This window comes from Nannospalax galili, unplaced genomic scaffold (assembly GCF_000622305.1).
Source record: "Nannospalax galili isolate Female #2095 unplaced genomic scaffold, S.galili_v1.0 scaffold1488, whole genome shotgun sequence".
Taxonomy (NCBI): domain Eukaryota; kingdom Metazoa; phylum Chordata; class Mammalia; order Rodentia; family Spalacidae; genus Nannospalax; species Nannospalax galili.
In genome coordinates this window covers 674389-695898 of record NW_008358859.1, presented here as the reverse complement: position 1 = coordinate 695898, position 21510 = coordinate 674389, and the positions used below count along the sequence as shown (strand labels likewise).

The 21510-nt window shown below is 54.7% G+C and overlaps 1 protein-coding gene across 2 annotated transcripts in view; it reads left to right on the top strand.

Moving 5' to 3' along the window:
- Chd5 (chromodomain helicase DNA binding protein 5) overlaps positions 1 to 21510 on the top strand; it is a gene marked incomplete at its 5' end in the record, with an annotated part of 47617 nt that overhangs the window by 17054 nt on the left and 9053 nt on the right. Inside the window, 23 exon segments of one of the 2 annotated variants that reach the window (XM_008822406.1) lie at positions 95 to 306; positions 2776 to 2907; positions 2998 to 3106; positions 4197 to 4388; positions 4483 to 4683; positions 5631 to 5768; positions 5853 to 5974; positions 6689 to 6862; positions 7259 to 7400; positions 8850 to 8981; positions 11478 to 11595; positions 12460 to 12584; positions 13594 to 13825; positions 14050 to 14160; positions 14489 to 14661; positions 15148 to 15322; positions 15742 to 15834; positions 16028 to 16116; positions 16335 to 16468; positions 16887 to 17031; positions 17371 to 17530; positions 20048 to 20127; positions 20364 to 20496. In XM_008822406.1, coding sequence (XP_008820628.1) covers positions 95 to 306; positions 2776 to 2907; positions 2998 to 3106; positions 4197 to 4388; positions 4483 to 4683; positions 5631 to 5768; positions 5853 to 5974; positions 6689 to 6862; positions 7259 to 7400; positions 8850 to 8981; positions 11478 to 11595; positions 12460 to 12584; positions 13594 to 13825; positions 14050 to 14160; positions 14489 to 14661; positions 15148 to 15322; positions 15742 to 15834; positions 16028 to 16116; positions 16335 to 16468; positions 16887 to 17031; positions 17371 to 17530; positions 20048 to 20127; positions 20364 to 20496 — 3322 coding nt within the window. 2 annotated transcript variants of the gene reach the window in all.

Below are 21510 nucleotides of genomic sequence, written 5' to 3'. Positions count from 1 at the left end.
CTGGCCCCTCCTGGAACAGGGCTGGAGAGCGGGGTTGGGGAATGAGGGGTGTAGCCCATCTCTCTCCCTTAATGTCTGTGTTTTCGGTGAACAGCTGGAGCTGTATCACACTGTGATGTACCGAAACTACCAGAGAAAGAATGACATGGGTGAGCCACCGCCCTTTGACTACGGCTCTGGCGACGAGGACGGTAAGAGCGAGAAGAGGAAGAGCAAGGACCCTCTCTATGCCAAGATGGAGGAGCGTTTCTACCGCTACGGCATCAAGCCCGAGTGGATGATGATCCACCGCATCTTGAACCACAGGTGAGGGGTGGATGGTGGCACCCCAACAGGCTGGGCCAGGACAAAGGACACTGTCAGTTGGGGTATGGGTGCAGTGGGGCTGGGGACAGGGTGAAGACCCCTCATTGCCGAGATGGTGGCTGGCTGAACAGTCGTTCATCCTCACACTCACATGTTCTCATCATGGTAGGGTGGTTCCAGAGTCATACCGATAGGGAAACGTGGTGAATAGCTGTGAACCTTGCATGAGCAGGACCTCAGTGAGATGGGACCCTTGCTGTCCTAGACGCCTTCTAAGTCAGGGCTTGAGGTCAGTGGGATGATTCTGAGATCCAAAGTGGGTGTAAGATATGAGGGTCAGTAAGTGTTAACTATCCCAAGAGGCACATTCAAGAATACACTTGGTGGAGAGGGTTGGAGAGACAGCTCAGTGGTTAAGAGCACTGGCTGCTCCTGAGGAGGTCCGGGGTTCGATTCCCAGTACCCACATGGCTGCTAACAACTACCTGTGACTCCAGTTCCAGGGGAATCTGACTCCTCCTTCTGACCTCTGCGGGCATTGCATAACAGGAGTGCACTTACATACATACAGGCAAAACACTCACACATGTAAAAATAAAATAAATAGGAGCTGGAGAGATGGCTCAGTGGTTAAGAGCACTGACTGCTCTTGCAGAGGACTGCGGTCTGATTCCCAGCACCCACATGGCATCTATGAACTGTCCTAAACTCCAGTTCCAGGGGAATCTCATGCCCTCTTCTTACCTCTATGAGCATTGGATGACATGGGTGCACTTACATACATGCAGGCAATACACTCACACACATAAAATAAAAATAGTAAAATATTAAAAAAAAATAAAAAAAAAAGGATACACTTGGCAGGGTTGGGTTACCTGCCTGAAATCACACGGCTGAACTGGCCGGACTGGAATTGAACCGAGAGTCCTTTGGCAGTAGTGGAGATTTCTTAGCCAGAGTTCTTAACTCCCAGGCTCCGTCTTCATTGAAGCCTGGACATTCCCAAGTGGCTTCGTGATCAGAGAAGCCAAAGCAAGGAGGCCCGGAAGAGGGTGTAGGCTTGAGGAGCTGGCTTCCATGTGGTGGGTGGTGGGAGTTCCTGCTGATTTTGGGGCTCAGGTGCTGGGAGATAGGTGGTGACTGCCAGGAGGGCCTTGGGGAAGGACCCTGAGTACCTGTTACATGGTAGCCCCTCAGAACCCTGAGCTTCCCACCTGTTCACAGCTCCGCCTTCTAGGGCATAGGATGGGTGACCTTCACCCTCTGTGTCCCTGACTGCAGGACCTCTCAGGCGGTTGTTGGGTGCAGAGATTAACCACCTCTGTGGCCATGGGCCTCTGGGCCTGTTTTCCTTGTGTAAAATGAACTGTTGTGAGGCTGACGGGATTTGCCAAGGCCTTGCTGGGGTGGCCTTCACGGACTGATTGTGAAGTACCCAGCCCATTTCCAGACCCCAGAAGGTTCCTGAGCTGTGCCTTGGATTGGCCGCCACCTTTTTTCTCTATTCATAAAGAGTAATTTCCTCTGGTACCCCAGAGTGGAGCAGGTGAATCTCTGAGTCTGCATAACAATTGATTATTTGTTGAAAAAAAGCCTCTGGTTTTTGTGGTGACTGGATTTGCTCATTGTGGTCCCCAGGCCAGCTGTAGCCATAGCTCCCCCATCTGTTTGCCTGCACACTGGGATTTAGGGGTGCCATGGTTCCCTGGCCTTGCCGGGCTCCCCTGACCTGGCTGCTCAGTTCACTTAGACTGAGCGGGAGACCTTGAGGACCCTTCCAGTGGCCACTGCTAGGCTTGGTCCCTGGGCATCCTTGGAAGAGGCTGTTCCAGTTCGCATTTGTTGCCTGCGTGGTAAGGGCAGGATCCTCACCCTGGATGGATACTGCTAAAGGGCTTTGACATTTTTAGGTTAGAAAATGAAGTTTATGGGCTGGGCGTGGTGGCACGTGCCTTTAATCCCAGCACTTGGGAGACAGAGGCAGGTGGATCTCTGTGAGTTCTAGGCCAGCCTGATCTACATAGTGAGTTCCAGGACAGCTGGGGCTACAGGGAGGCCCTGTCTCAAAAAGACCGAAAAAAAAGAAAAGAAAATGAAGTTTATGGACAAGGGAGAGATTTACAGCATTTATTCTTGTGTCCAGACACCATGGCAGGGTAGGACTCACCCCTGCAGCCGAGGCTGGGAATGACCCTGGATGTTCTTTCCTACCTCCTCTGTTAGTTTGGCCTTTCAGTGTCCCTCTCTGTGGGACTCTGCCACTTCCTATGCAACTTCAGCCCCTCTCACAAGCTGTGTGGCATTGGGCAAGCCGCTACACCTCTCTGGAGCCCTTCCCCCGGTGTCCTCCTCTGGCCCAGCCATCCTAGGAGGCTGTGGTCACAAGCGAGTCTGCATCTCATGGGACTGACACTGTGGCCACTGTGCCTGCGACCTGACCTCCCCCATCCTCTGTTCTGTGTGTTGTAGCTTTGACAAGAAGGGGGAGATGCACTACCTGATGAAATGGAAGGATCTGCCCTATGACCAGTGCACTTGGGAGGTTGACGACATTGATATCCCCTACTACGACAACCTGAAGCAGGCCTACTGGGGCCACAGGTGGGCTGGTGGGGCTGGCCGCTGGGTGCCGATCTCAAGGCCCCCTCCTGGCTCGAGCTTTGCTTACTTGCATCTGATGCCCCTCCCCAGAGAGCTGATGTTGGGAGAGGATGCCAGGCTGCCCAAGAGGCTGGTCAAGAAGGGCAAGAAGCTGAAGGATGATAAACAGGAAAAGCCACCGGATACACCCATTGTGGATGTGAGCACAGAAGGAGCCAGTGGGTCACCAGGTTTCCCACCCCAGTGCCAGCGGAGGACGGTCCAGTCCCAAGGCCTCTTCCCCAGGGCCCTTGTGACCAGACATACTCAGCCACACTAAATGGGCCAGTGGGAAGAGCCCACCCACAGCACAAAGCTCTCCTGCTGATTACACACCAGTCTTATCTACGTGAACACCTGGGGTGATTCGCTTAGAAAATGAACACTGGTTCCCCAGAGACCAGTGAGAACAACCCCTCACTGCTCTGCTACCTTGAGCTTGTTTTAAGATGCCTGCCTTGGACTGGGAATGTAGCTTATTTTGTAGGCTTCTTGCCTAGCATGTACAAGGCCCTGGGTTCAATCCCCAACACCAGATAAACTGAGTGTGGTGGTGGAGGCCTTTAATCTCAGCACTTAAGAGGTAGAGGCAGGAGGAGCAGAAGTTTAGGATCATCCTTAGCCATATAGTGAGTTTGAGGCCAGATAACTACATGAGTCCCCATCTCAAAAAACAAAAAGACCAAGGCCCATGGTGGGGACACAGAGTGCAGGGAGTCAGTTGGTAGGCAGAGGTTCATAGGTGCAGACCACTGGGAGGACCTATTTGGGAAGATGGCCTGGAGTGCAGGACAAAAGGGGTCCAGGGTATGTACTGGGGTAAGTGGGGCCAGCTCTTCAGGCAGGTGTTGAGAGCTGAGAGTGTTTCTAGACACATCGTTCATGTACAATATTGAGTCAGTGTCCTTAGTCCTGGCCCTGCCCAGGGTCTGGAGGAAGCAGGGAACAGGACCAACCAATGAAGTCATGACAACCTGAACTCAGGGCAGAGAATCCGACTCTTGGGAGAATATTCCTGATAGAAGTACAGGCCCACCAGGTGTGGACATTGTGGGAGCACGAATGTGAGGCTGGGGGTCAGGGTGTCTTGGAAGGAGAGGCATTCTAGGGGGGACTTGAAGAAATGTGAAGGAACCATAGAGGAAGGGCAGTTCTAAGAGGGAAAGAACAGGGTCTGCAAAGGCCTGAAGGGCTGAGTCTGGTGGTCCAGGATCCATGGTGAGTCTAACCTGTGCTACCCTCTCCCACAGCCCACAGTCAAGTTCGACAAGCAGCCGTGGTACATCGACTCCACAGGTGGCACGCTGCATCCGTACCAGCTGGAGGGCCTCAACTGGCTCCGCTTCTCCTGGGCCCAAGGCACTGATACCATCCTGGCTGATGAGATGGGTCTGGGCAAGACAGTGCAGACCATTGTGTTCCTTTACTCCCTGTATAAGGAGGTGGGCAGGCAGGCGGGCAGGAGGGTGCTGGGCAGGTGAGGGGTCGGTGCCTACCCTGGGCAGCCAGCCTCACCGCCTCAGGTTCTCTCTACAGGGCCACTCCAAGGGGCCCTACCTGGTCAGCGCACCCCTGTCCACCATCATCAACTGGGAGCGCGAGTTTGAGATGTGGGCACCTGACTTTTATGTTGTCACCTATACGGGGGACAAGGAGAGCCGCTCTGTGATCCGTGAGAATGAGTTCTCCTTCGAGGACAATGCCATTCGGAGTGGGAAGAAGGTGTTCCGTATGAAAGTGAGTGCATCTCCATTCCTGGGCAGCACGTGGACCTGTCGTACCCAGCCTGGAGCAGGCCAATAGTGTGATGATTCTGTGACATTTCCCATTGCTGATGTAATGACATCATCAACCCAGGTTTAATCCAAGAACCGCTTTCCCCATGATCCTGTTTCCAAAAAAATGTCCAGGTAGACAGGAAGAGATGGGGGTGGGGGAGGGCAGTATTTACCCCAGTACACCAGCTGTGTGTCAGTATGCTCAGTGGACTGGAGCCAACAGACCCAGTTTGCAGAGCTATAGAGAGGACCGTAAGTCAGTAAACACTGGGCAGGGCCTCTGGTTCTTACTGCGCCTTAGATCCCCAGGGGATCTTATCATAGGGCAGTCTGTGACCCGGGGGCTCCTAGGGGCAGGGAGATGGCAAGTTGCACTTATAAAATATCCACACTAGGTCGAGTGAGACGGCTCAGCAGGTAAAAGTGCTTGCTGTGCAAGCCTGACAGCTTGAGCTCCATCCCTGGAACCCACATAAACCCGTGTAAACCCTGACAACCTGAGCTCCATCCCTGGAACCCATGTAAACCCATGTAAACCCTGACAACCTGAGCTCCATCCCTGGAACCCACATAAACCCGTGTAAACCCTGACAACCTGAGCTCCATCCCTGGAACCCACGTAAACCCACGTAAACCCAACACTCCTAGGGCGAGATGGGAGGCAGAGTCAGGAGAACTTGGAAACTTGCAGGCCAGCTAGACTGGAGTCCACAGAATGGCAGAAATGAGAGACCCTGAATCCTGAGCTTGTAGCCCCAGATGGCCTGGAACTCACTGTGTAGACCAGTGATGGCCTCGTACTCAGAGATCCACCTGCCTCTGCCTCCCGAGTGCTGGGTGTTCCCTACACTTTTGATCCTGCTCTACCATGCTGCCTCCCCCGACATGTTGGTCCCTCCCCCCCAGAAAGAAGTGCAGATCAAATTCCATGTCCTGCTCACCTCCTACGAGCTCATCACCATTGACCAGGCTATCCTGGGCTCCATCGAGTGGGCCTGCCTCGTGGTGGACGAGGCCCACCGGCTCAAGAACAACCAGTCCAAGGTAGGCAGTGCTGGTCGTGGAGTTGGCTCGCCCTGGGTGGGAGCTGCTCTGTACTTCCTGACATCCCACCTCTCCTCTCTAAAGTTCTTTAGGGTCCTGAACAGCTACAAGATCGACTATAAGCTGCTGCTGACAGGGACCCCCCTGCAGAACAACCTGGAGGAGCTCTTCCATCTCCTCAACTTCCTGACTCCAGAGAGGTTCAAGTGAGTCCTCTGGCCTGGCAGGAGCGGTGATGGGCTGGAGCCCTATGAAGATGTGGCAGCATCTTCTGCTCTGAGATAGATGCTTGTGGACCTTAGTTTCTTCACCAGTAAAATGGGAATGTGGGCCGTGTCCCCTGTGGGGGAGGGGTACAGCTTTTGCCTGCACTGAGACGATCCCAGAAGGCCCTGGGACACTTCCTGGGTTGTCTGCCTCCCTGCCCCATCCCTGGCTCGTTCCTTTTCCCATTGGTACCCAAGTGACCCACGAGTGATGGTAAACGGGCCAGAGCTGGGGGGGATGGAGATGGAGCCCTGTGTCCTTGACCTTTTCATCTCCACCTACCTCAGTTCACCTCAGAATCGGGGTGGGTGGGGATGATGATTCCAGGGCAGGTTGTAGCATGCTGGGTGGAGTAACACCGGGTCCCATCAGCCTCAGTCTTGTCTCCTTGTCTGTGATCTGGGTCATTGTCCCTGGGAACCCGTGTTCTGGGTGGTATGATGGTCGACAGGAATCCTGCATGATGTGTAGCAACACAGGCTTAGATGGAAACTCGGGGCAATGCCAAGGCTCTCTGACTCACCAACCGCTAGTCCGTGCTGGTTGGTCCTCCGTCTTCCACCTCCTCTACTTTAGTTCTGGCTTCCTCCGTAGAGGACTGCGGCCTGCCCTGGTCCTCTACTTCTGCTGCTTATCCCAGCTCTTTATTGCAGCAATCTGGAGGGCTTCCTGGAGGAGTTTGCCGACATCTCCAAGGAAGACCAGATCAAGAAGCTGCATGATTTGCTGGGGCCACACATGCTCCGGAGACTCAAGGCTGACGTGTTCAAGAACATGCCGGCTAAGACGGAGCTCATTGTCCGCGTGGAGCTGAGCCAGATGCAGAAGTGAGTGGTGGGACTCAGCTGTCCAACAGCAGCCAGCCCATCTCCTGGGCATGTCTCCTGAGCCACCCTCTCCAGCAGTCCTCACCAGTCTGTCCCGACCACTTCCTGGGGTGGGCAGGACAGAGCCTTGCTCACATCTACATCTCCTTCCCTGTCAGAGTCAGGCTGTGCGTGTGTGTGTGTGTGTGTGTGTGTGTGTGTGTGTGTGTGTGTGTGAGTTCTGCCAATGTCTCTCGTTAAATTGCTGGTGGCTTCCTCCCTGTGGGAAGCTGCCGGGGCCATTCTGCACGTGGTGCCTGGCTGTGACAACTGGCCTCCCTGAAGACAGAGCCTACCTCTGAGGAGTCTTGTCAGACCTGGAGCCTCCAGCTGACCTTACCCCATGCCTTACTGTAGGAAGTACTACAAGTTCATCCTCACACGGAACTTTGAGGCGCTCAACTCCAAGGGGGGCGGAAACCAGGTGTCGCTGCTCAACATCATGATGGACCTGAAGAAATGCTGCAACCACCCCTACCTCTTCCCCGTGGCTGCTGTGGTGAGTGCCCGGCGGCCATCCTGGCAGGTCCCCGTGGCCGCTGTGGTGGGTGCCCTGTGGCCATCCTGGCAGGTCCCCGTGGTCGCTGTGGTGGGTGCTCTGTGGCCATCCTGGCAGGTCCCCGTGGTCGCTGTGGTGGGTGCTCTGTGGCCATCCTGGCAGGTCCCCGTGGTCGCTGTGGTGGGTGCTCTGTGGCCATCCTGGCAGGTCCCCGTGGCTGCTGTGGTGGGTGCTCTGTGGCCATCCTGGCAGGTCCCCGTGGCCGCTGTGGTTGGTGCCCTGCGGCCATCCTGGCAGGTCCCTGTGGCTGCTGTGGTGGGTGCCTGGTGGCCATCCTGGCAGGTCCCTGTGGCTGCTGTTCCCTCTGGCTCCTGTTACAGTTTCCATATGACCATCCTGGCAGCTCCCAGTGGCTGCCTTAGTAGGATCCTTATGGTGGCCGTGGTCTGCTCTCTGTGTAGTAGCACCTGGCTACTTTGGTGGGTTCCCAGTGGCGCCTGTGGAAGGTGCCCATGGTGAAGTGCTTTGGCCCACGGTCCTCTGTTCCTCTCTGAGGATGACCTGGAGGTGATGTACCTCTCCCTCCTGTCCCTGCCGTGCTGGGAGGAATTTCGGGAAGTTGCCTGTGTCCCCTGCTTAGCCAGGTCTTTTCCCAACCTCTTCCCTGTGACCTCAAAGACTCTCCAGCCTCAGCGCTGGGCCTCCAAGGAGGTCTGAGGGCCGGCCCAGCTGCACTTCATCCCTAAGGAAGTCTATCCTAGAGCGAGTCTGAGCTGTAGCAGCGAGGGAGGTGCTGGACCCCAGGATCCACCTAGTCCTGTGCTGGAATCTTCACTGGGCCTCACACTTACCTTTGTCAAGTGAGGCAGTAGTGACCTTTTTCTGGAAATGCTGTGGAGAGGTTCAGAGGAGAAAGTTCACAGAGAGCTGGAGGTCTGGGTTCTCGGTGGGCATCAGCTGTCACTAGCACCCCATCACTGCCCTTTGGGTTCTAACTCACATCCTCTGTCATCACATATCCCCTCATTGCAGAGCTGGGCGAGGTGACTATGCTGGGGTGACCTCACCTTGGGCAACTTTGGGTCCTTCTAGGGACTGTGTGGCTCAGGAACTCCCTGGGATCTACCTTTTGGTTGAGCTAGGCTGGTCCTGGTGGACGCACCTTTCAGTGACCACAGTGACCAGGCCAGTTTCCTTTGGAAGGCCTCTGAGCATCATTTTGGTGTTAGCCAAGGAACGAGGCCGTGGCAGTGCTGGTGGGTCTTTGCTGCTTAGGAGCACGTGCCTGGAGCCAGGCTCTGTGTGGCACACGCTATTGAGTCTGCCTCCATTTGAGTTTTGTGTTCAGCAGGGCAGGTAGGCAGGTGGCGAGGCCCTTGTCCATCCTTACAGTCTCTTTGGTGCCAAAGCAGAAGGGGAGCCCACCAAAGCCCTCCTCCGTTCTCACAGGAGGCCCCCGTCCTGCCTAATGGCTCCTACGATGGCAGCTCCCTGGTCAAATCTTCGGGGAAGCTTATGCTGCTGCAGAAGATGCTGAAGAAGCTGCGGGATGAAGGGCACCGTGTGCTGATCTTCTCCCAGGTGGGCACCTGGGAGTCAGCTCATACCTGCAGAGGAGCCAACTTGTCCTGCCCCTGCGCTGAAAGCTCCAGGCCGTAGCCACATGGGTTTGTTGTCCATTCCCATGAACTGTGGTACGACAGTGGAGTACCAAGTTCCCGGAGACGGGGCCTGGTTGCTATAGAGACCAGCATCTTCCCCCACCTCGTCTCCCCACATCTGCCCCTCTAGCTTGTGTGTCCAGGCTGGTGTGATGGCCCCCTCTTCTGTGCAGCCTCTTCTTACCCTGCTGCTTGTTAGGAAGGGTCCTGAAGTTGAGCCGGGAGGAGGGGCAGCTCCAGGAGCCCGTCTATGTGCTTGATCCTCACGGTCCACTTGGCATTGCTCTCTGTGCGCCCTCCTCCAGTTGTCTGCCCCTTCCCTTGCCCTTTGCTTGTCACGTCTGGTTTGGTGTTAAGTCCTTGGGTGCAGAGAGGAGTGGCAGAGGTCCTTCCCTCAAATTACCCAGTGTGGGGGAGAAGACAGCTCAGGATACAGTTGCCTGACTTGGTGGTCGGCTCTGTGTTGAAGGCTAGAGTGACGGGCACGGAAGGATCCTAGGGCTAGAAGTACTTGCTTGGGGGGTTGGGGTTCAGACCGAGCCAGGTCACTGCTCAATGTGAGTCTGGGATTCTGCTCCTCTGTGCACAAATGTTTGGTGCACGGAGTTTCTGGTGCCTGTAGCCTCTGGCGGCAACCTGAGCAGACAGTGGCTGCAGAAGTCCTGGGGAGGCAGACCAGGCCTGTGATCATAGCTGCGGCTAGGTAGCTGGGGGGTTGGATCCACATTCTACAATGACATCACTTATAGCACAAAACATGGGATTGGGTAGAGGCTGTGGGAGCTCAAGAAAACTGCACCACAGTAGAAAAGCACCAAGGGAGGCAACAGGGACCCAGCCCACCCATTCAAATTGAGCTTACAAACCCAGAGAACCCAGACCAGGAGACCATAGACTGACCTGAAAAAGACCAGAAGCACGTTTTGGGTTTTCAAAAGTAATGGAGCCAGGCATGGTGGCCCACACCTTTAATACCAGCACTTGGCAGGCAGAGCAGGTGAATCTGTGAGATGGAGGCCAGCCTGGTCTACATGGCAAGTTCCAGGCCATCTGGAGCTACAGCTAGACAACCCCGCCCAGTAATGGATCAATTATCACCCATATATTAATTAGACACAACAGAAAGGGACAGAATAAAAACTAACAATAAGAATACGGGGTGGGGGGCCTGGAGAGATGGCTCAGCGGTCAAAAGTATGTGTTACTTGTGAGAGGATTGGAGTTTGGTTCCCAGCACCCATGTCAGGAAACTAATAACTACCTCTAACAGTAGTTCCAGGGGATGTGACACCCTCTACACCCTCTCCAGGCCTTCCTGGGCACCTTTATCCATGTGCATACACTTGCATATAGACACACACATACACATAAGTAACAAAATAATTCTTTTTTTAAAACGCAGAGGAGTTTAGCCATTGAAAAAACATTTTCACAGACTAGGTTGGAAAGAACACTGATGAGGACTGGAGAGACGGCTCAGTGGTTAGGAGCTCTGGCTGCTCTTGCAGAGATCTTGGGTTCAGTTCCCAGCACCCACATGGTTGTTAACATCTGTCAGTAATTCCAGTTCCAGGGGATCAGACACCCTCTTCTGGCCTTTACAGGCTTTGCAAGCACATGTGTGCATTTACATACATGCAGGCAAAACATTCATACACTAAAAACAGAAATGAAAAAAAAAAAAACTTTTTAAAAAGAAAAGAGTACTGAGGAATTGGACCCTGAGGTTGAGGAACTTCCCAGGATGCAGCACAGAGAGAGAGACACGTGAAGGAGTGTGGTGGGTGTCTCAGGAGGGACCGACAGCAGCTGCAGAGGAAACATCGGGAGCTTGTGAAAGGCAGGATTTGATGCGTTTGTAGACTTGGAGAAAGACAAGAGTTCTCAGACCCGAAGGGCACCGTGGAAGGACCAACAAAGTCCAAATCAGTAGGCCAACCCCTAGGCACCAGGCGATGACGCGCAGCACTTCAGACCTAAAACCTTTGGAGGAGAGAATCAGACTATCCTCAGACTTACTGTGGTGACAAATGGCAGAGGGTAATGACAGAATCCCTGTACTTAGAAGAAGGGTCTCCCGACAGTTCCGTACCCAGTTAAACTATGTGAAGGACAGGAGGGGAATAGAGGGCTACGTTCTTGTGAGAAGTAACATTGGGAATAAATCATAAGGAGGTGAGGGCTGAGCTCTCCAGGCAGTAAGGGGTGGGCTCTGCGAGGAGTCGAGTGGTTAGGGTGGGGGACGAAGCACTAGACCTGCAGAGCCTTGAACGCAGGCAGAGGGGCTGGAGCTCCATTTATGCAGCTGTGACTGAGTATGGGAGGCTTGTGTCTGGGGATTGTTGTGGAGGACGGACTGACTGCCCGGTTGGCTCCTGCCTCTATGACAGCCCCTCGTGAATTTTCTCTCTTGCAGATGACGAAAATGTTGGACCTCTTGGAGGACTTCCTAGAATACGAGGGTTACAAGTATGAGCGGATCGACGGGGGCATCACTGGGGGCCTCCGTCAAGAGGCCATCGACAGATTCAATGGTACCCACCCCTCCAGGTTCTGGAGGGGACCCTGTGTCTCCAGGGAGCTTAGCCAGACTACCCAACTGCCAATGCTTCTTAAGCTGCTTTGTAAACTTAAGCCGCACCAGTTATTTTCTTGAGACAAGGTCTTACTATATAGCCAAGGTTGGCCCCTAATTCATGATCCTCCTGCCTCAGTCTCCTAGGGCTGGGATTACATGTGTGCCACCATGCCTGGCCATTGTCTTAGTTTTTTTTTTTTTTCCTTTTTGAGACAGGGTCTCCCTGTAACCCCAGCTGGCCTGGAACTCACTATGTAGACCAGGCTGGCCTTGAACTCACAGAGATCTGCCTGCTAAAGGCATGTGCCACCGTGCCTGGCTCATTCTCTTAGCTTTAAACTCACCCTCTGGGACTTTAAACCTTACTCTCTGTTGGGGTTCTAGGAGGCTCAGCAGTTAACACCCTCTCTGAGCAGAGTTAGAAATGGACAAGAAGGCAGGCTGGGAAGGGAAATGTTACTTGTCATCAAATAAGGTTGGTGTGAGGGTCTGGCTGACTCCCTGGACCTCCGCTGTTGATGCTACCTAAGCCCATCTGGGTTTTGACAGTTTCCTCATTTTGACTCCCTTCCACTGAGCCAGGGCTCAGCACCAGCAAGGCTACAACCTGTCCAGCAGGGATCCTCTAGCCTCTGAGAGCAGGCATGGCGTGGCCGTCCATCTTGGGTCACGACCTGCCAGGAACCTGTAGCTAAGGTTCTCACCTGTGACCTCCCCTCCTGCCTTGCTTTCTGCTGTCCGCTTGTCCCCCGTCCAGGTGTGCCCCACCCTTGTCCCCCGTCCAGGTGTGCCCACTAACCCCTCACTTCTGCCTACTCAGCTCCTGGGGCTCAGCAGTTCTGCTTCCTGCTCTCAACACGCGCTGGTGGGCTGGGCATCAACCTGGCCACAGCAGACACCGTTATCATCTATGACTCGGACTGGAACCCTCACAATGACATCCAGGTCTGCACCCCAGCTCCGACTGGTGGCCTCAGAACTCCACCCTTTCTCTCTGTTATCCCCTGCACCAACCCCCTGGTTCTGTGGCTCTGCTGTGGAGCCTCAGGCCCTCGAAGGGGCCTGGGAGGAGAGGGGAGGCTTTGTCCTGTCCCTCCAGCTCCTCCTTCCCCTCAGAGGAACAGATTGGCTCAGAGAAGGCAAATGAGCTGGTCAGTCCCATCCCCTTCAGGACCATGGTCAAGGAAGGAGGTGGGATGAGGGAGTCACAGCACCCACAGGGGTGCCAGTTTTGGTGGGGATGAGGAGCATAGAGTGGGGTCCTGCTGGAGGTGGGAGAGAGGAAGAGAAGGAGGAGGGGATGGCAAGGGAGGATGGAGCTGGCAGGGGACTGTGGGAGTAGAGCTACCCAGTGTCACTCGGTTCACCTCACTCTGGGGCAGGGCACACACGCACGCACGCACACACACACACATTAACAACACACTCTTGGGGCACACATCACAGTGATATGCACTGTCACACCAGGGCCACATCACATAGGGATGCAGTGCAGTCTCAGGCACGTTCTCCAGGGCAGTGCTCAGTTGGGGCATTCTCTCTGCTGTCTTCAGGGCTGGCTGTGTGTTTCCGGTGCCTGGTTTTGCTGCTCCGTTATCGCTCACAGTGAGGTCAAGCCCACCTTCCTGTGAATCCATCATTGGTGTCCCATGTGACTTCACTTGCATTGAGTGTGCAGGACATTGGCCATACTCTTGTATGCCTGTGGGCACACTTCCTTCTATCTGTCAAGACATATTTTCACTTCAAAACAGGCTGACCATCAGGCCACAGTGATGCTGGCCACCCAAGGAAATGGGCACAGCTACACTGCTGGCTACATGTGCACTTTTCCATGTGGCCAGGCAGCCTCTTGCACGATCGTGGGCTCACATGTACACCCCTCCCCGGTGCACCCAGCTGTGGCACAGAGCCCTGAGCCAAGCCCCGGGTACTGAGCCGCCATCTCCCCCAGGCCTTCAGCCGTGCCCACCGCATTGGGCAGAACAAGAAGGTGATGATCTACCGCTTCGTGACACGGGCCTCCGTGGAGGAGCGCATCACTCAAGTGGCCAAACGCAAGATGATGCTGACCCACCTGGTGGTGCGGCCTGGCCTGGGCTCTAAGTCGGGCTCCATGACCAAGCAGGAGTTGGATGACATCCTTAAGTTCGGCACCGAGGAACTCTTCAAGGATGACGTCGAAGGTAGGTTGCCCTTCCACAGGAGCACTGAGGTGGCCTTTCCTGGGAGCGTGGCACGGGTTTGAGGTGGCCCTGCTGAGACCTCCAGGGCCCCTTCCTGTGCACGCCCTTCCTCTTCTCCAGCCTGTGACTCTTTCCAGACTGGGCTAGGGCAGCATCTCTGTCTGCTGCCCAGCCCTGCAGCTTCTGCTCCCCAGCACCACTGTCCTTCCTCTTCTGCCCTCCAGGCATGATGTCCCAGGGCCAGAGGCCTGCCACACCCATCCCTGATGTACAGTCCTCCAAGGGGGGTGCCCTGGCTGCCAGCGCAAAGAAAAAACATGGCAGCACCCCACCAGGTAGAGGGCCACCCAAAGTCCGCTCCCAGCTCTTCCTCTGGCCAGCTGGCTGATCCTGGGCAAGGAGTTTCTTTGCCTCCCCCGCAGCTCCCACTTTGCCTGTCCACTGTGGGCTATGGGGAGTGTGTGGGAGGGAGGGGGGCAGTCCACTGTGGGCTGTGGGGGGTGGGTGGGGAGGGGGCTATCACATCTGCCCGTGTTCTGCTGCAGCTCCCTTGCCTAGTCATAACCCCTTCGTCCCAGTGGAAGGGCCGGTGTTGGCAGCTGGTCCTGAGGCTGGACCTGGGCTTTGTCTGTGTCCACACACTGTACCCTGCCCACCCCTCAGGTGACAGCAAAGATGTGGAAGACAGCAGTGTGATCCACTATGACGATGCGGCCATCTCCAAGCTGCTGGATCGGAACCAGGACGCGACGGATGACACGGAACTTCAGAACATGAACGAATACCTGAGCTCCTTCAAGGTGGCGCAGTACGTGGTGCGCGAGGAGGACGGAGTGGTAAGGTTTTTGAGTGCCCGTGGCCCCACCCCTGTGGCCACACTGCCCCTTGAGGCCCCACCCTCCAGCTCTGGGTTATTCTCTTTTCCTGTCTTGTTCCAGAACATTCAACCCCATTGCCCTCCTGTACCCCGTAAACCCCAATTTGTCCCCAGAACTTGTAGTCTTTCCCTGTGGTGCCTCCACGTCCGCCCAGCTCCCACCACACCATGCTCCTTGATAGTTATATGTGCCTTTAAAACTAGGAGCCTCTAAGGGCAGATGCTGGGGTACCCCAGTTCCTGTGCAAGCCCAGGACATACATGTGCGGTGGATTGAGGGAGGGAGGGAGGAGCAGAGAGGAAGACCAGCAGAAGCTGGAGTGATCAGAGAGGGCTTCCTGGAGTAGGTGGGCCCTTCCACTTGCTCCACGGTTCTGGGAGGGTGGGTGAGGTGTGGCAGAGGGACCTGGGTGTGTCTGGCTAACCCCTGCACCTGCGTCCCCAGGAAGAGGTAGAGCGGGAGGTGATTAAGCAGGAGGAGAACGTGGACCCTGACTATTGGGAAAAGCTGCTACGTCATCACTATGAGCAGCAGCAGGAGGACCTGGCCCGCAACCTGGGCAAAGGCAAGCGCATCCGCAAGCAGGTCAACTACAACGACGCCTCCCAGGAGGACCAGGGTGCGTGTGGTGAGCAGAGGCGTTCCTGTGCACGGCCCTGGCCAGTGGGGGTGTGGAGAGCAGGTGCTGCATGGGGGGTGGGGTGGGAGGTGGGGTGGCCAGGCTGCTGACAGGGGTGGGGTGCCTGGATTTGGGGAGATGAGATGGCTCTCAGTCTAGCGGCCTCATAGCCTCTAAGTGTGGGTGTGGGCATGGGCGAGCCTCCTTGAGTCTTTTCAGCTGTAAAGGGGACAGTCATGATGTAATTCCACAGTAACACTGGGATTATCAGCTGAGTTTCTGGGAGTACCTGATAGCTATGGTTGCCGTGTGTTCTTCCACTGGGGTGGAGGGGTTTGGCCTGGCCCTGGGTGTGTGAGGCTGGGGCAGGCCTCTGCTTGTATCACTCCTTGCTGTGTCCCTCTGTTGGCTGCTTACAGAGTGGCAGGATGAGCTCTCAGATAACCAGTCTGAATATTCCATCGGCTCTGAGGATGAGGACGAAGACTTTGAGGAGAGACCAGAAGGGCAGAGTGAGTGTCAGGACCTGTGCGGCCACACTGTGCTTGGGAGGACCAGTGTACTTGGGAGTGATGGCCAAGTGGGACTGCGCTGGGCAACCCCAGAGGAGCTGTGGGGGGATGTCCTGAGGCTATGCTGTCCTGGAGCATGCCGGTGGAACCCCATGCACTCCAGGCTGAGGGTGTGTGGTGGACTATTCCCTAGGTGGACGGCGACAATCCAGGAGGCAGTTGAAGAGTGACAGGGACAAACCCCTGCCGCCTCTTCTGGCTCGAGTTGGGGGCAACATTGAGGTGGGGCCCTCCTGCACCCTAATCTCTCCCAGCCCCGTTCCCTGTCACCCCTGGGGTGTGAAGGAGGATCTGGGACTTGCCCAGGCTCACAGGCCACGTAGAGGTGAAGTTGGGAGGGACCGTCTGGGTTCAGGCTCCTCTTGTCTTCCTTCCCTTGTCTTGAAATCTGTGCCCACCCCCTCTAACCTGGGATCACACCGCTTCTCCACCATGCCCAGGTGCTGGGTTTCAACGCCCGCCAGCGGAAAGCTTTTCTGAACGCCATCATGCGCTGGGGTATGCCCCCCCAGGACGCCTTCAATTCCCACTGGCTGGTGCGAGACCTTCGTGGGAAAAGTGAGAAGGAGTTCAGGTAAAGGGACCAAGCAAGGTAGTGGTCAAGGAGGGTGTAGCCTCCCTCCCCTGGGGACAGGCCCTCTAGGCAGTGGACACTGTTCTCTCCCGCCTGGCCAAGGGTGCCTGGGGAGTTTGTGGTCATCAGATCTTTGGGCGCAGTGTTTTGTGCAGAGCTGATTTATAGAGAACACTGGCTACCAGTGTTTAGCCCCTGCCTCATCCCCTAAGGGCAGTGAGAAAAAACTGGACCATCCAGAGTCAGGGCCATCTGAGGGGAATCCCCTGCCAGGGAGGCCCCTCTGTCCTTTCCAGGGGTCTGACCCCAGAAGGCTTGGTTTCGAAGCAAGCTGTGGTAGAGGATTCCATCCAAGAGGTCCCTGAGGGGTTATGTCAACCTTCCCTCACTCCCTGAGCCCCAGTCCCCCCTACCCCAGAGCCTATGTGTCCCTCTTCATGCGGCACCTGTGTGAGCCGGGGGCAGACGGTGCGGAGACCTTCGCTGACGGTGTACCTCGAGAAGGCCTGTCCAGGCAGCACGTGCTCACCCGTATCGGGGTCATGTCGCTGGTTAGGAAGAAGGTGGGTGAGTAGGCCTGTACTGGCCTTCTGGCTGTCATGTGATCTTGGCACTGCCTCTGGGGGATCAGCACCAAAGGGCAAGTGTCTGGCTGAGGCCACACAGCTACCCAGGTCAGAGACAGACCAAACGGATAACCTGGAAGCTTTACAGTGAGAGGGTTGGGGGGTGGAGGGCAGAAGAGTGGGTTCACTGGTAGGGGAGTTTGAGTCAGAAGTGCATCTGTCCTGGCTAACCTTGCACCCCAACACTCTGCAGCACTCCAAGTCTTGTGGGCTGCCCCGGGGCTCCTTAAGGCTGAGTGGTGACCACCATCCTCCCTGCTTCCCTGACTGCCCCAGGTTCAGGAGTTCGAGCACGTCAATGGGAAATACAGTACTCCAGACCTGGTCCCTGAGGGGCCAGAGGGCAAGAAGCCAGGCGAGGTGATCTCTTCGGACCCCAACACACCTGTACCTGCCAGCCCTGCACAGCTCCCACTGGCCCCGCTGGGTCTGCCAGGTCTGAGCTTGGGGAGTGCCAGGGGAGGGCATGTGGATTAGGGGACCACAGTAGCCCCGAGTCCTCTGTGTAATGCACATGGTGGGGTCTCCTCCAGAAAACATCTGCCCGCAAAAGCTTCCCCGGGGCCTTTTCATTTTAGTAACAGCTTTGCGATTTTATCCACATGCCTACTGTACCATCCACTCTTCTAAAGTGTGCTGGCCAGTACCATCCACTCTTTTTTTTTTTTTTGGTCTTTTTGAGACAGGGTCTCTCTGTAGCCCCTGTAGCCCCAGTTGTCCTGGAACTCCCTATGTAGACCAGCAGGCCTTGAACTCATGGAGATCCGCCTGCCTCTGCCTCCCAAGTGCTGGAATTAAAGGTGTGCATCACCACACCTGGCTCACCATCCACTCTTCTAAAGTGCACTGGCCAGTGGCTCCTGCTCCATTCACTGGCTCTTCTGCCATTTTTGCTGTCGGTGCAAGAAAATTTCTATCGTCCCTTAAAAAACCACGTTCCTTCATCAGCAGCCCCTTCTTATTTCCCCTCAGAGCCCCAGACCATCTCTAATCTGCTCCCTGTCCCTGTGGACTGGCTCTGTTGGGTGCAGGAAGTCGAGTCAGGCACCATGGTGGTTCCTGTCACCAGGCATCCTGTCAGTCCTTCAGGCCTCTGTGTGGCTGAGGAATGTCTCTTGCATGGATTGGGCTCATTGTGTGCCCATTCATCCCTTGATGCATGTCTGGGTTGTTTCTACGTTGGGACTCTTGGACTAATGCTGTAGTGAGTGTCTGTGCACATGTGCTTGTGTGGATGTGGGTTTTCAGTTTTCTTGGGCACATACTTAGGAATGGCTTGCTGGATCATACGGTGACTGCTTAACTCTGTGTATGTGTGCATGTGTGTGTGTGCATGTGCACATGTGTACACACGTGTGCTCCCTGTGTGGAGGCCAATATAAGGTGTCTTCCTCGCTTGTATTTTATGTGTTATGAGTGCTTTGTCTGAATATATATATCATATGCATACAATGCCCCCAGAGATGAGAATAGGGCATCTGATCCCCTAGAATTGCAGTAAGGATGGTTGTTAGCTGCCATGTGGGTGCTGGGAACCAAACTCAAGTCCTCTGCAGGAGCAGCAGGTGCTCTTCATGGCGAGCCATCTCTCTAGATCCTGGTTTATATTTCTGAGACAGGGTTTGTCTACACAGCCCTGGCTGGCCTGGAACTCACAGAGATCCTCCTGCCTCTGCTTCCTGGATACTGATTTTAAAGATGTAAACCACTGTACCTGGCCTTCCACTTTATTTTTTTGAGACCGAGCTCTCTCACTGAACCCGGAGCTAACCATTGAGGGCACATGTCACCATGTGGATGGTGGGGATCTGAATTCAGATCACGTGCTTGGTCAGAAAGCACATTCTCTACTTAGCATGTCCCAAGTTGCTTAATCTTTTTAAAAAAATTCTTTTTTTTTTAGTGGTATTAAGCCTAGAACCCAGGGCCTCGTGCAGACTAGACAAGTGCTCTGCCACTGAGCTGCTCCTCAACTCTGCTTATTCTTTTAAGAGTTTCCAGACCATTTTCTAGAGGCGTCCGTCCCATTTTACATCCTTTCAGTAATGTCTGAGGGCTCCACCTCCCCACGTCCTCACCACTGTATCTGACAGGTCCCCTAATGAAGGAATGTGCTGTATAGGCTCGGGGTGGTTTGGATTTGTATTTCCCTGAGGATTGTGCACATTGAACATCTTTGTTACTTTTATATCCTTTTGAAGGACTGTCTTTTCAGATCCTTTACCTATTTCTATTTTGAGGCAGGTCTCACTCTGTAGCCCAAGCTATCAAGGAACTATGTAGCCCAGGTTGGCCTTGAACTTGTGGCCATCCTCCTGTTTCTGTCTTGCACACTAAAATCCCCAGCCTTTGTCCATCTGTGATTGGATGATTTGGTGATTCATGGGTTTGTTGGGTGTCATACCTGGGGTACATACCCAGGTGGTAGATGGAGCACAGCTCTTCCAGTGATGTCTTTGTGACCCTTCTTGGCATCAGTCCTTTGGAGGGGGTCAAACTTCAGCTTGCTTCCTGTCTCCACCCTGACTTTGGGCGCAGAAACCATGTGAACGTATGTTTCCCATGCGTGATGTAGGCTGTGATGGTACCCACCTCTCAGGAGTCCTCAGAGGCTCATGAGTCACCAGCATCTGGTTTAGTGTAGAGGAGACTCATCAGTTCAGAGGCACATGACTAGTCAGTAGCCCCAAAGTTGGAGGTGTCCTGGCTCCCCGCCCCCACCCTGCTTCTAGAGGGCAGCTGAAACTGTGTGCTCCTCTACCCTGACAGGCCCTGCTCTGACCTTACTGGGCCCAAGTTGGAGGCTTGGCCCAGGCACTCTGGTATTCCCTGGAATCCTACTCAATGCTCCACCATGGCCAGGCCTCTCTTCCTTCTGGCATCCCCTTCCCTACCCTCTGTCCCTCACCTTATCCAAGCCCACCCATCTCACCTCTTTTCCTTAATACTGCAGACAAATTGGAAGCCCAGTCGGGCTACCTGGATGAGAAGGAGCCAGGCTTGCAGAAGCCAAAGAAATCCCTGGAAATCCAGGTACAGAAGTTGCTGGTGGCTCAGCCTGTGGCAAGTGTGGGTGGAGGTTGGCCTGGCCCAGCCTGGTAGAACCCAGGCCTCCTGGTTCCTTGTTCCAGTTTCTGGATCCAAGGGAGAAGGAGGGGAGCAAGTGGTGACAGGTGGGCTGAGGGCTTCTGGCCTAGTACACATTCATTCCCTGCCCTCCATTCCTGCTGAGGCCCGGGTCCTGCAGCCACCTAGCCTGTCCTTCCTAGGCTCTGCCAACTGCCCTGGACAGAGTGGAGGGTGAGGACAAACATCAGAACTCGGATAACAAGGACAGAGCTCGAGAGGAAAAGCTGGACGAGGTGGAGAAGGCCCAGACCTCCCCTGAGCAGCTGTCAAAAGGTAGAGCTTTCTTAGCGTGGCGCGCAGCCTCTGCAAAGCCTTTGCGGCCCTGGGCAGGTGGTGGACCAAGCTCCACTGTGTCCCCTGCCTGAGCACTTGCTGTGCGTGGCTGTGTCCCACTACCACAGACCCCAGCCAGTGGGACGGGCAAGAGATCGTGTCTCTACACAGGACTTAAACTCTTCCTTCCATGCAGAGTTTGGGGGTTCTTGGGCTGTGTTTTGATGATGGGGTTCTAATGCAATTGCATTCTCCTTTGAAAACACCAGTCTGATACTAAAATCTGCCTTTTGGCTTAATATGGGCGGAGTTTGTAGATGCTGGTGAGTGCTGGAAAAGGATGCCTGCCTGTTCTCTAAATGTTGAGTGTGAGTTCTTAACGCATGCTTCAGGTTCTTAGATAAGGCTTGTTAATTATGTTACTAAGGCTTTTTATCTTTCTACTGGTATTTAGTTTGCTGTGATCAGTCACTTTCTGAGAAACTTTGTATGAAAAATCTCACTGTGATTGAGGAGTCACTGTTTTCCTCACAATGTTAGGTTTTACTTCCAGGCTGTGTTGTTATGTTAGGTTTGTCAGGTATATATATGTGTGTATGTATTTCTGTTCTGGTTTGTTCTTCATTGCTGTGACAAAATACTCTGACCACTACCAACTTGGGGAGGAAAGGGTTTATTTTATCTTACATCTCCTGGGTCACAGTTTATCCAGGAGCCCAAGGAAAAAACTCAGGGCAGGAACCTGGAGTCAGGAGCTGGAACACAGGCCATGGAGGAACGCTGCTTACTGGCTTGCTCCCCTGGTCCCTGTTCAGCCTGCTCTCTTATCCAACACAGACCCACCTGCCCAGGGATAGCACCACCCACAGTGGACTGGGTCCTCCCATATCACTCAACAATCGAGAAAATGCCCCACAGACATGGCCACAGGCCAATAGAGGCAATTCCCCAATTGAGGCTCCCTCAACCTAGGTGTGTTAAGTTGACCCTAAAGCTATCCAACACAGTATATAT